Source organism: Coptis chinensis, chromosome 6 (genome assembly GCF_015680905.1).
Source record: "Coptis chinensis isolate HL-2020 chromosome 6, ASM1568090v1, whole genome shotgun sequence".
NCBI classification, from domain to species: domain Eukaryota; kingdom Viridiplantae; phylum Streptophyta; class Magnoliopsida; order Ranunculales; family Ranunculaceae; genus Coptis; species Coptis chinensis.
The window spans coordinates 92395970-92411004 of NC_141461.1; the positions used below are offsets into that span (position 1 = coordinate 92395970).

The following is a 15035-nucleotide window of genomic DNA, read 5'->3' on the forward strand; positions in this document are numbered from 1 at the left end:
CAACTTGGTTTTGTCCACATAGAGGAGTGGAGATTTTCGCTCCGGCCACTTGATTATTCATATTCGGATAGTTGGAGACTGATGATGCATTATGTTGATATATGAACAATGATTATTCATAATTAATGTTGAGGTATTAACAATAATTGTTCATGAACCATAACAACAAAAACTTCGAAGATATCATTATCGAGACCATCAACAAGATCACCATCATCAGTCAATCTCTCCCTCTCCAACAATTATAAAAAGCCAAACACCATTTTCACAATTTTGATGTAGTTGAATTGAGAAGTGTCACTAGAATGTGTTCATGATATGAGCATCAGAGGTCGGGACACTTGATAGTTTATATACTTGTAACTTGCAAAGCACTCTTTCCTCAAGCTGCTAGTAAGAGAAGCATAAGTACTTAGTTACGTCTCATCTTCTAACATATCCTAAGCACAATTCAATCTGTTGTGACATAATAACAATTATTGTCATTCAACTAACAAGAATTCATCAAAAATTATAAGACGCTATCATCAAAGCTATACTCAGTGCCATACAAATCAGACAGAGAAAAGTAGAAAACAGATTGCCTAAATAGCACAGGTTGGATCCCCTTTTGTGCTGTATAACAGAATGACTTGGAAGTATAATATTGGGCAAGAGAAAAATGCAGCAACTATCTACTATCCCAAGCCCACGACATGGACTTCATAGACTTCATAGACTTCATAGACTACAAGTTACATTATGAAAGGACACCAGACGAACACAGATAAGTTGAAGAGAGAAAAAGGTTTGCTACAGCAAAACCGTATATCTGTGCTCCAAAAAGAACTGATTGTGCAAATAAATGCAGAGTACTGTCTTTGCTTTTCTCATCGCTTGACCCATTGGAAGCTTTTCCTTGCTTTTGCCTTTCCAGGTTTCTTCCTCTCCACCATACGTGGATCCCTCGTCAAGAAACCAACTTCATTCAAAGTAAAACATAAATTAGAACAGGAGTGTAAATTCAAAACTGCAATATTTGGTTCTTTAATAGAATATATATAAGAAAAATAAGACAAGCTATATGCATTTATATCTTTTATCATCTATAATGATGTTTGCTTTAATTGATCAGATTCTGGAGAACATCCTCATTCAAATTATGCAGAGTGGAGGGAATCTTTCAAATTTGAAGGATGGCCAAGCTAAGTTTGGTGAATTGGTTATTTGGTGGTGTAAAGTGAATGCTCACAAAGCTATAAAAAGGAAAATATGGTGTCTACAGGGTAATATCTCCTTACTGCCCAACAAAGACGATGTTCACTCTGACATCAAATTAGATTTAGTAAATACCCTTAAAAAAAGAATTAAAAAAAAAACAACAACAATAAAACAAACAAATTGCGTGGGCACGGTATACACCAACACGGCGTCATATACAAAGTAAGACACAGGGACACTGCTAACTGAAGGGAAAACTATCACTTTTCTTTAGTTACGCAACAGATTCTTGGGCTTAAGACCTTACAAAGAGCCTCCTCACAAATAAATTACCATCAAAGTAGTTGTAACTAAGTTAATAGATTGTGCTGTTAGTCTTTTACAGTTTAAAGGAAACTTTCGTTTGAAACATTATGCATAGCGTGTTCATGTGTCCGACACAAGTGTCTGTAAGTCCATGTGTAGGACATCGATTTGTTTAAGAGTATGAAGTGTCCATGTTACTTAGAAAAATAATATAGAAATACAAGTTGTCGGCATAGAAATACAAATTGTGGACATGCTTGCATTATTTCTCTTGGTTATGTTGATGACATCAACCATGATACACCGCATCAGCTTGTGTCAACAGTTGACAAATCCTTTTCGGACAACCTTTGACTAAAGGCAAGCCCCCCCTGTAATGTGTCAAAAGTGGACAATGCAAGGAATTTGATAACATTGGCTGGAACTTTCTAGACTACTAACTAGTAAGGATGGGGTTTGGTGAGCTATGAAGAGGACGCAGCAATTTTGTATCTCAACGACATCCTTTTGGGTGATCATTGACCATTGTATTTCAACAACATTCTTTTGGGTGATCGTTGACCATCAACCTAGTTGTTTGCCATTGCAATGGAGACTTTTAGTCGCTTGATCACTAAAGCTATGAACCTTACTCTTCCACTGTTTCAAAACACCCAATGCCCAGGACACTCAATTTCATGGATCAACAAGTCAAAGTGCTCATGCTCAAGTGTACTCTCCTAATTATTGAAGCAGTTCTGAATTGAGAGCTAATTTTGCTAAACCATTGCAAGGATCATACGTCATGAAGTTGGTATTTCCCTTCTAGATACTCGGGCCTCCCCCTTGGTGTTTCCTTCAAGCTCAAGTCTATGTGGAGCCACATGGTCAGATCATTAGAAACTAGGTTAGGAGGTTGGCAAACGAAACTGCTGTCTAAAGGTACAAAATTGATCCAATGTGAACTGTGAAGAGCACCCTTGCAAATCTACGCATCCACTACATGTTCCTCTACACTATTCCAATAAAAATACCCAAGACAACAGAAAGAAATATGAGGGACTTCTTATGTGGTTTAACCAAAGAGAACAATAAAATTCACTTAGTGGTGTGGGAGAAATAAAGAGCGCAGACGGAGAGTGGACTTGGCCTTAGAAGATAGAGCCTATGAACCAACTTCTTCTAGGATACTGGTTATGGAGATAAGGCCAGGAGCACGATACTTTGTGGTCACTAAATCTGAACAAGCATGGAGGCCTAAAGCCTTAAACAGGTGAACCAACCACAAGGGTTTGGAGGATGGAATGGCATTATAGAGGTTCTCCCAATCTTTAAGAACCAATATCATGTGTAATCTTGGACACCATAAGATTTTGATCTGACAAATGATGGAGCCCTTTCTACTTGTACACCACCTCTCCCTCTAGTTATCAGCTAATTGTAAAGTGTAAACTCATTGTGTATCTACTTGCAACTGAATCTCTCTCGCATTACTGCTTTATATATATCACACTTCTATATATAATTAGCTTTTATGTATCACAGGAATAAAATAAAATTCTGGAGAAAACAGGTGCGGCAAAATTTGCTAACAACTAATGTCCACTTTCATGTAGTTTTACTTTACCGATCAAATAATAATAATATTAATAATAATGTCTATGTTATCGAAATTAGGAAAACCACACTCCCAAAATTAGGACTCGGATTTTCAAAATAACTATTTATTTATGCAAAGGAAGGTGCAACTTCTCAATAATAAAATTTCAATATTTCTTTGGAAATGTTTAATCAAATTAAGGGTAAGACAAGTGGCAAAGTTTAAGAACCAATGGGAGGCACTGTGTTTATCAATATTAAGCCCACATGACGCACATTGATGCACTGCCACTCGCGATAGGAAACCAACTTCTTATTGATGTTTTGATGAATTTTCTTTTATCTAATTGTGTAATGGAAGCGGCACAGTTTTGTCTGCTATACTCATTTGAGATAGTTTCATTTGATGAAGTTCTTTTAAATATACAGTGTAAAGCAGTACCTGCTTTGAGATCTGAGCGTAGCCCAGGTTCCCAGTTCTGCAGCGCTCTACTGATTCCCAAACGCACTGCTCCAACTTGTCCTGTGCAAAAACAACTTAATTAGAGAGAAGGCGTTTATGAAAAAATAGATAATTTTGCCCTTTTTAATCAGTATGTGCAGACTAAAACGTCAGTTGAAAGATTCGACAAGATTAAGTTTTCCAAAAGAAGAGTCCATACGACTTGGAAATCCCACTTCTAAAACTTGACCTACAAAAGAAACTACCTAGGAAACTGGCAAACCACAAGCCAAGGAAATGGATATAAACACGAGATGAGTTCTATATCATATTCACTACTTTCGAAAAATCTTAGTTGTTCACACTTGGAGGCAAAACACTTGAAACTCGGGAACTGAACTATATAACCATATCCGATATATACGACTGGAAAACTGGAAACAACAATGTTACATAAAATGATTTGCATGTCAACATGTTTAAGGCTTCAAATTGTATTGACTTTGATGTGTTATAATAGTTTTTCACATGTTCCTGACTAACTTTACTCAAAGAACTACTAACATAATTTTTAGAATACACAAAAATTTTAAAATATTCATATTAATTAACCGTACCCATAGTCCGTACCCGTATCCTAATATTTCAAAAAAGCCATATCGTACCCCGTATCGGTGTCGCCATATTAGTACCTATACCCGTATCCGTGCATCATAGTACCCAAGTGAAGTCTTAGTATGTATATTCATTTGTTGTGTAACAATGGTTAGCTGATGAAGAAAATAGAACTTCAACTTACTTTAGCAAGAAGGTTGGTATGTTTCATTAGAACACCTTATTGACAGAGAAGTACTAGTCGAAAAACATGGCTAATTTTCTCCCTTTGTGCCTTAAGTGTGCCATATTGTTGAAACAACACTGTCCAGAATTCTCATTGACTGCCATTCTTTTGAATCCTCATCCAAAGGTCAGATCATGGGAGTTATACCTCTTAATATGTTCATGTTCATAACTTGCATGCAGTGTTTTAAAAAACACATCAAAGCCTTGAGGCTCACTGCCTCTGTGAGGCTTAAGCCTCAATAAAATAGAATAAAGAAAAATTGGGGTTTGATGACGAAGTTTGGGATTTCTAATAGAATAAGGTGTTAGGGATTGCTTAATTTGTAAAGAAGTTATGTGGGAGTCAAGTGTCAAAAAACAGAAAAGAAAAATGGAGGGAAAAAAGTATTAGTATGAAAACCTGTGAGGCTTAAGCCTCAAGGCGCTAAATCCCTAAAAGGCTTAAGGCGCACCTTGAGGCTTAAGCCTCAATACACTTTCTTAGACCTTGTTTGCATGTAATCCACTCAATATAACAAAAATACAAGAATCCAATTAGCCAAAGGTGGTAAAAAAACAGAGTATAGAAACCAGTTCAAGTTCCAGCTTTGTATCTCCTACAATGATTAAATGATTCCAATTCTCACTTTCCTAATGCACAACATGAATCTTGAGCTACTCTCAATCAAAAATCAGTTCCAAGCATTTGAAATTCCAAATTTCCTACACTTGCGAGAATCCACGCCACAAGTAGTGGACTAAACTTTTTTTTTATCGGTAAAATTCACTTTGTATTTATGATAGTAATAGTAAAGATTACAATGTTTTCGGTCCAAGTAGCAGGGGGCTACTCGTCCAATTAGTGTACTAAACTATATGCCTACTAAAAGCAATGAAAATACAGTTTTAATCTCTAGAACAACATTACACATCTTAGAGACCATACATTTCTAGAACAAAGAAAAGCCCGACTTGGAGTACTCTGGAGAACGGTTGGAAGAGGAGTGGGACAGGGACAATTGATGGTCGGGATAGATCAGGGTCATGTGATTGGGTGGATCGTTCACGGTTTCTGGTGGAGAGGTCTGATGGCAACTGCGGTACTGGTGTTGCCTTGGTGGTCATCCTTAGTAGTTTGCTTGTTTTTAATGCTTCTTTTTCTACCTGCTTTTGTTTGTACTTTTTTGTCTGAAGGTTGCCTATGCTGACCATGGTGGTTTGTTGGTCTTGTGAGTGTTGAGTTTTGCATCATTGCATGTATGTGGGGTTTAGGATCGTGGGCATTTCAGCCCTATTAGCTACTGGCTAATTCTATAGGTGTTGATGTAACTCTCTTTGTATCAATTTGATATCTGCTATCGATCAAAAAAACAAACACCTTCCAGAAAGCTGCCTATGCAGAATTTTGTGACTTTAACCTCTATATGTATGACAAATTGTAAAAGCAATAAATAAATAAACCTCACCTGAGACACCACCTCCTTTCACAGTACACTTGACATCCCAAAGACCCAAAGTTTTCGTCTCACAAAAAGGTCGAAGCAGGTCGGCACGATGATCGATAATCGGAAAGTAAACATCAAATTGCTTATCGTTCACAATAAATTTTCCCTCACCAGGTTCAATCCAAACACGAGCTACACTGCACTTCCTTCTTCCAGTTCCATAAGCTCTTCCTTTCTCATCAACCCGCCTCACTCGTGATTTGTCAATTTCCTCCTGCTTCCGGCGTTCTATTTCAGCTCTTGTATAACTCTTCTGACTTTTCTCAGAATTAGTGTCTTCAATTTCACTTAGAGGGGACAATCCCTCCACTCCTTCTAAATCCTTCAGAGCGATCAAACTGTCTAGCATGGCATCTGTTATTCCGGCTGCTGCAATCAGGTCTCCAAAAGCACGGTTCGGACCTGCCAGTTGTTCAAATGGAATAGTGAAATTAATGACTTGCACTTAGAAAAAATATAATTCTATTACATTTTCCAAATTTTCTCTCCAAGCCAAGTATAGAGGTGCAGTTCATATAGGAAAAGCCATAATGCCTTATTACGCTACGACACAGCTTAAGTGCATAAATCATATACATAACCAAATCATATATAGAAAACGTAAAACATAAAAGAACCCTATATCATACATCTCCTAAAAAAGGTCCCTTACTAATACCAGTTTCCATGATAAAAGGGCGTACACAAATGTAAACTATGGTCTTAAATCTCTTCCTACATCTTCATTAAAATCAATTGTTCCCTAAACAAAACAAGGATTTTGCGTGCAAATGTACCTTTCAACTGAAGTAAAAGTTGTTTTTTCTCCATCTCGAGTTCCTGCTGGACCTCATTCTTCGCATTCCTATTGTCCTCGACTTCACTAGACAAATCCTCAATCCCATCAATCCCACCTTCCTCTCCACCAATATTAAAAATATCATTTACTTTATCATCATCCCCAATACTCCAACCCTTCATCTCTTGTGCACTCTCCCACTCCTCCTCCCCACCACCTCCACTCTCCTTATCAATATCCCCAAACACATCTCCTTTCGTCTCATTCGTATTCCATGACTCCACATTACCTACATTTGATCTCCTACTCCCAATCCCACCTAACTTCTCCTTAGACTCAAACTCTTTATCTACATCCCCAAACACATCTCCCCCGGTTTTCGACTCATTAGTACTAGTAAAATCCCATGACTCCACATTTCCTACATTTGTTCTCCTACTCTTTCTAGACTCAACCTCTTTATCAATATCACCAAACACATCTCCCCCGGTTTTCGACTCATTACTAACATCCCATGACTCTACATTTCCTACATTGGCTCTACTAGTACCAATATCATTTGAAAAATCTTTAAAAATGTCATCTTGGTCTGTTATTTTCCAGGGATTGTTATGGGTAGTATCATCTTTTCCACCATTGGCTCTACTAGTACCAATATCATTTGAAAAATTACCATCTTCTTCTTTAAAAATGTCATCTTGATCTGTTATTTTCCAGGGGTTGTTATGGGTAGTATCATCTTTTCCACCACTTCTATTGGAGGAAAAAAAACGTGTTTGGGAAATGATGACATGGAAATAATGAATAGGGTTTGGAGGAGGAGGAGGGAGATATTTGTTTGATGAAATTAAGGTGGTGAGGAAAGGGAGATGATGGGATGTTGTTTTGAGAGGAGGGATTAAAAAACGCGACAGCATTTTTAGTGTTTCACTTTGTTATCGAGTTTGTTCTCGTGGAAATACAATCAGTTTTCAAAGTTTCAATACGAAATATACCATAGATTTCGACTTTGATAATTCGGTATTTGTCAGCTGAATACTCTGCAATCTACATTTCAAATAACTACTGTGGAGTCGTCCATAACTCCATTAGCAACTGATTCCGCCATGGTGCGAAGACTTACCTCAAAAGGTATTGGGGGGTATTGTATATAGGGATTAAAGTCCACTAATTTCCGTTGAAATACTTCTTCATTGCTTTGTGATGCAAGACTAGCTTTCTTAGAGATGATGATCATTAAGCAGTTCTTCTTTTTGCGATATGGAGTCTCATCTAGAAAACATAAATGATAAGCTCATGTCCTCTAAAGGAAAATCATAAAGTAGATCAAGAGGAATAAAATCAAGCTTAGATTTCTCTGCACCACATCTGTTCCTACATAGGACGAGTTCTTGGCACTGCGGACTTATAGACCGCAGCTCCAAGAGGGGGCAACTGTTACGGTCTAGTTTGAACCTAATGGGCTTCATAGGTCCGGAGAACCTAATGGGCTTTGCAGGTCCGGAGGAATGAATGGGCTATTAGGACGAAGTCCAAAAATGAGGAGTACGCAAAAACTAACCATAAAGCGGAGGATATCGAATAATTGGCTAGGCGGTGGATTGTATGTGTGCGTAGTAGAGGACCGGGGAGCGTAGTAGAGGACACGTGGGAGTAGTGAACAGATGGATGGATGAAAGCAAGATCAAGGGTTGAAAGCAAGATCAAGGGTTAAGCGTAGAGAGCAGAGGACCGAGTATAGCGGTGGATCTGTATGTGCTACGTAGTAGAGGACACGTGGGAGTAGCACAGTGGATGGATGAAAGCAAGATCAAGGGTTAAGCGTAGAGAGCGGAGGCCCGAGTATAAGAGATAAGATAAAAACCTAATAGAGGGGAAGGAAAAAACTGAGAGAGATAGAACTACCAAGAAAAAGGAGATGATGAATTAGGTTAAGAAATTGGGTCATAACGCCCATTTCAAAATCGAATAATTTAAGACCACAATTTCATGGCAAATCAGCCAATCCTAGCTTAAAAACCACTATAGACATTTCGGGTTTCAATCAACATATCACAATAGATACTCTCATCATGCATCTCCCCAATTTGATTATAAGTCTCGTCCCCAATTTGATTATGCGTCTTCGTAGGACCGTAAAACACAGTTAACAGAGAAGAAAACAGGTTATTCTTGTTTTATAAATTTAGTTTACCTTTTATTTTTTGTTAATACTTAATACTAAGAATAAAAACAAAACTGATGTGGTTAAGTGGGATGACGTGTACCAATTAGAAATTGGTGTCCCATGGATAGGAAAAATGTGTATATCCACAAATTCGCTCTCTTTAATTTATGACTAAAAATAAGGGTTAATTAGACTAAACCTCCCAAAGTTTGTATGAGTTTAGATTTAAGTATGTACGAGTTTAGATTTAACCTGTTTAAATCATTAGACTTAGGGGTAGTTTGTTTTTCTGAGCCTGTGAATGTTGAATGTTGGATGCTAAACTGCCCATCCTCTGAATGCTAAATATTGATTGCTGAACTCTGAAAAATATTTACGTTAGAATAATCTGGCTCTGAATGATGAATATAAATCTTTCGAACGGTTTTACCCTTGCTATCTATTTTAAACACTAACTTGATTTATTGTAAAATAAAATATATATTAGATTTGAGGAGGGAAGATTAATTATCGAAGAAAAGAAATGATAAATAAACTTATTTTAAAATATGCTTTCACAAATATATTTTAACGTTTTATTTTCAAATTTTGTTTACTTTCAAAAAGTATTTATGTAATTCTATTTTTAATGAAATGGATATCATTCACCATAAAAAAAAAGGAAAAATCGACAGCATCAAATTTTGAAGAACCCATTTTTAAGCCATAAAAGTCAAGGTAAGAAAGTATATTGGTTCTTAAGAAGAGACTTATTTGTTTCAAGTATATATTAGAATTCAGCATTCAGGAGAAACTTTGGTGCGGAATGTTGAATGCTTAAACTACTTAAAAAAACAAACAGGTTTTTGAGCCTCTAAATGCTTAAAACTTAAGTTTAAGAGGCACTGAATGCTGAATCTAAACAAAACAGGAGTTAACGAATATTCCCCCCCACCCACTAGATGAGCCAATTAGGATTCCTCTCCACTAGATAAACCCTTAGGGTCTCCCTCCCCCCAAATACACATAAAAAACACACGGTCAACCCAAATTCATTTTTTTTTTTTTTTTTGTGTACTTAGGGGAGAGACCTTAATTTCCTTATCTAGTAAGGGGGAAATCCTAATTGGCTCATGGGGTTAATACTAGTTAACCCAAAAAACAAACAACCCCTTAAACACCCATTTTGTTGCAAAATGGTTGGCATTTCAATTATTTCCAAGACTACCCTTAATTATTTGACCGTTCCATCTTCTTCCCCAATCACTCGTCCTCGCTAACCCTAACTTGATTCCACAATACAACCACAACCCAACTGAAATCTCACAACTCCAACACTAATAACATACCCAACTTTAGGTAAACCTAAAGATTTTCAATTTCAACTTCTAAATACTCAATTCTTCTAATTATTAGTCCAAAACAAATTGAATTGTGTTAGTTTTGACTAAAAATTGAAACTTCCGTTCCAAGAGAGCTCACAATATAGTTTTAACATTTTACCAAGTAGGTATTGTTTCAAATTATTGCTACTTGGGTTATTTGTTTGGCTATAATGACACTCTTATTCTGCTATAATCTCACACCCCTCATGGTCCCTCAGATCTCAGATCTTATTATGAGATGACTGATAAAAAACGTTAAATTTTGAAATTTCAACCTATTTCAGAAACTAAAAAACAAAAAAACGCAAAATCAAACTTTTTACGAAGGGTTTTCTCTCTCCTATTCCTCTATCCAATTTCTCCAAAACCAAACCAACACTTCCAAATTCAGCACCTCCAACTTTCTCCATGAGTTTCCCCACGAAGAACCATGCACCGTACTTTCGTTTGCGTTCATCCATGGCTGTTGTGACGAGTAACGGATAAGAAATCTCTCTATGTCAATTTTTATACGTGTGTTGAGATTAAATCCTCATATTCCTGTTCAAACTCATGATCTAAAGTATGCAGGACACATTTGAAATTAGTAAAGTGAAAACAATTGAGTTAGAGCTTTTCTTCAAACTCAATAATCTAAACTATTTATGCCTTTTAGCCTTGCTTGATCCATAGAGAACGTGTATGTTGAATAGTGTAAAATTTGAGGCCCCCTTCTCCGCTTTGGAAGTAAGCTATAATAATAATAATTAAAGAAGTTGTCCAACTTTCATACGTACCAGGAACTTCAAGTTTCTTTTGGGTCAAATTTCCTTCTGGACTGTTCTCTGAAGTCACAAACTAGTAAGTAGTAATATCAGATGTGGTGTGAAAAGAATACGACCTTGTCGTGATGCTGTATTTGTATGATGAGTATATGTTGTATGTTATTGAATAATGATGAGTATTCTTAACAGGTGAGATATTTTTCAATAATGGATTTCGATGATGAGCTAGATGAAATTGAAGAATACCTCATAGAACAGGTGATTGCGTATGTTTTGGTGGCTTGTACTTTTGACATGCAAATTTGCTATGTATATGCCGGTTGGGAAGGCTCTGCAGTTGATGCACGTGTGCTAAAATCTGCATTGGAAGACCCATATGCTAGATTTCCTCACCCACCTGAAGGTATATATGTTTATGTTGACTTCTAATTTATTTAATATGCATTCCACATTATCATATAATTATTTACTTAATTATAATTTTGTTCTTGAACTAGGCAAGTATTATGTTGTTGATGCTGGGTATGCAAATACAAAAGGGTTTTTGGCTCCTTATCGAGGAGTTTGATATCATTTGCAAGATTACAGAGGGAGCAAAAATCCACCAAGAACTAAAGAAGAGTTGTATAACCATAGACATTCATCTCTTAGAAATGTCATCGAGCGTTGTTTTGGAGTTCTTAAATCTCGATTTTGATACTTAAATTTGTGCCCGACCTATCCATTGAGAGAGCCTTGCGTGATATTGTATTTGCAGCATGTGTGTTACACAACTACATTAAATGCGGAAGGGAAAAATGATTCGATTTTCACTAGGTATGAAAATATGGGCGATGAAAACGTTCCAAGTGAAGAAAATGACCAAGTGGAGGTGGTTGCATCACAACCAAGTGCGCGTGTTCAAAGAGTTAACCAACGCCAAATTTCATTACTAAGGCTAACTCCAATGGTTTGCGCCCAAAAACACCAAACCACAATAACATGAATCTGAGTTAGTGAGATAAGCGAAATCAAATCCAATGGTTTATTTTTTCCGGCCGCCCGGTGTCATGGGCCCAACACAAAATATTAAATATCGGTTAAAAAAAAAACCAAACTTTTTATGCGCCATCACCGATGGCGGGCAAGAAATAAAAAAAAAACCAAACTTTTTTGCGCCATCACCATTATGGCGTGTAGTTATTTATATTCCTATATTACCCTTAAAAAAAAGAAAAAAAAAAAAAAAAAAAAACCAAAAACCAAAAAACCAAGTTTTTTATGCGCCATCACCAATGGTGATACTGTTTGTTCCGTAAGTTAGTTCGGGGGCAAACATAGTAATCAAACTTGTAATGGAGGAGATGTTCCAGATTTTGAGAATGGCTTTAAGTTGATTCATCACATTTTATTATACATTGGCTGGTTTCATCGACTCTTGCAAAAGTTTAGTCAAAATAGTTGTTGAGTACTTGAGTTTCGGATGACCTCTTTGGAGAAATGAGTGTCCATTGAGATAAACAAGGCAATATTAAGCACTTTAGTGTTGTTTCTCTTGTTCGGACTCTTCCTCGGGCCTGTCTCTTGCATTAATGAGAAGCCATCTCAAAACCTTCACCTTTGTCTCAGGTTTAATGAGAGGCCATTTCAAAGCTTCTCTCCTTCGACAATAACCACCAAACATGCGTATTGTGATATAGTCACATCAGTTAATCAACTCCGTAGACGCAAAGTTCATGTTGAGAACCAATGAAACTACCAGTCTACCAAGCTGGTATAGTGGTATATGTACATCAACATAATTCCAACGTCCATTCTTATTGCAATGTGCAACACTATGATATGCCTAGCTCGGTAGAGTATTCTTGTTTTAATGCTGGAGGTGAAGAGACCATCTTCGATGCGCCCAAGAGAGAGATGGAAACCATCTACAACAACCAAAGCCAATCTGTCTCCTTCCTGGACAAAAACAGGAGGGATGCCGTCGCCATGGATGGTTGCTTGCTACTTGAATAAACAATAAAGCAAAAATTAAATAAAAACAACGTATACCAGACGGAAAAAGGTGACAGCGTTGTGTAGAAGAGTAATAACTTGAAGAGAAGTAGAGAACAAAACAGAGAAATAGAGAAATACAGCGTTCAAATACTAAGTTAAAAATGTAGGGGGTGTTTTGATCCTATTTATTTAGGTACTCGCTACGGCTCAGTTTCTATTTTGTGTTGGGAAGACCCGCAAAAAAAGATTTATTACAAGTTTAAAAGGGTAGGATAGAATGGTAATTGAACAAATTAAGTTATTAAAAAAAAAAAAAAAGAATCAATTCTGTACGCCATTGTGAGTGGCGTGTAATTTATTATTTCAATTAATAATTCAATTCTGTACGCCATTGTGAGTGGCGTGCAACAATAATTAACTTATTATTTAAATTAATTCACATTTCTACCCGCCATTGGCTACGGCGTGCAACACTAATAATGATTTTTTTGATTGCCCGCCATTGGCAATGGCGTACAGAGCATACGCTATAACGTTAAAATTGACTGCAAAAATAGAGAAATTTATGAAGATAGCGTTGGCGGTATAACGTTTTAACGTACCATTGGATCACATTTTACGTTAAATTTGATGATTTGCAGCACCATTGGACTTAGCCAAAGGGATTCAATTGCACACGACTTATAGAGTGCAAGAGACTGAGCGTATTTGATCAATCAATTTTATGATATGGTTTGTAATAACTTTTTTTATTGTATTATTTGAGCGAGTTTGTAATTAAGATTGACTATTTTTCCACGCACAAATTTAGACTTTAAATAAATACGTTTGGTTCCTATTTTGTAAGATTTTATTTTTTATTTTTTATAAAAATAGATTTAAAAAAAAATCTCAACCAAACATGTTTATTCAAAAACTGTTTTTAGAATAAATATTTTTTCAAAAAAACACTTTTTGAGAAAAATTGATTTTTGGAAAAAAATAGGATCCAAACACCCACTTAGATCCAATTTATTTATTGGCAAAAAGTGTTTATTAGTCAAAAAAACGTTTTTTGAAAAAATAAATACGTTTATTCTCTATTTAAAAAAAAAAAATTTTCATCAAAAAAAACATTTATTAGTCCGAAAACTGGTTTTATGAAAATTAGGTAAAACTTTTTTCATCTCTCTCGCATCTGCGCTAAAAAGCAAATAAAACTCGTTTTTTTTCGATCTCTCGTCTCGATCTCTCACTCGAACAGCATCTCTCACTTGATTTCTAAAGGTAAGAAGATCCTAAAAACGCGATTTTTTTTTTGTTTGAATTCATTATACATGATTTGCATCTATGGATCTATATTAGATTGATTCTATTGTGTGTTTATGTATTCATCTAAGAAAGTATACACTGCCTCATCGACTAAGCAAGGATTTGAGAAGGCATTTACTTTTGCTTGGAAACTGTTCGATGTCATTTTGATTGTCCCTTTCAGCAGTTTTAATGGTTGTTACTAGTTTTGAAGTAACTGCTAATAAGTAGGAACAATTGGTAGTTGCACCTTATGTTGTGATGTTAAGTGGTGTTGTTGCTGCAACTGCCATTTTTTTTTTGGAGTTAAGGTTGAACAATCTGCTCAGAGTTGCTAGAGCCTCAGACAAAAGGCTTCTTGTAAAGAAAGGAGCATCCATGAAATAATAAAAGGTTAACGGCGTATCGGCCACTTAGAGTACACTACTTACAGCACACTACTGATTAAGGATTCTGGATTGCAACACATTACTTAGAGTTTCGACTCAACTCTGTTGAGTTTAATCAATGCTTGAGGGTGGGTATGGTTTGCTAATACTATTTGTCTCCTTTGCAATTTTGATACCTAGGAATTCTTTTCTTTATTATATTATCTGAGCGAGTTTAGTTTATTAAGATTGACTATTTTTCCACGCACAAATTTGGACTTTAAATAAATACGTTTGGTTCCTATTTTTTAAGAAAAATCTCAACCAAACATGTTTATTCAAAAACTGTTTTTAGAATAAATATTTTTTCAAAAAATCACTTTTTGAGAAAAACTGATTTTTGGAAAAAATAGGATCCAAACACCCACTAAGACTTCCACGAGGTTCCAGATTAAAAGTCGATATATCAATAAG

General features: G+C 36.1%; 1 protein-coding gene across 1 annotated transcript; it reads right to left on the minus strand.

The window, feature by feature from the left end:
- Positions 1–459: 459 nt before the first annotated feature.
- LOC147495461 (uncharacterized) lies at positions 460–7752 on the minus strand. Its single transcript, XM_086564126.1, has 4 exons — positions 6630–7752; positions 5815–6255; positions 3527–3607; positions 460–961 (listed from the first exon to the last, which is right to left on the minus strand). The coding sequence occupies exons 1-4, from the start codon at positions 7546–7548 to the stop codon at positions 870–872; spliced, it is 1533 nt and encodes a 510-aa protein (XP_086420252.1). The 5' UTR covers positions 7549–7752; the 3' UTR covers positions 460–869.
- Positions 7753–15035: the final 7283 nt, after the last annotated feature.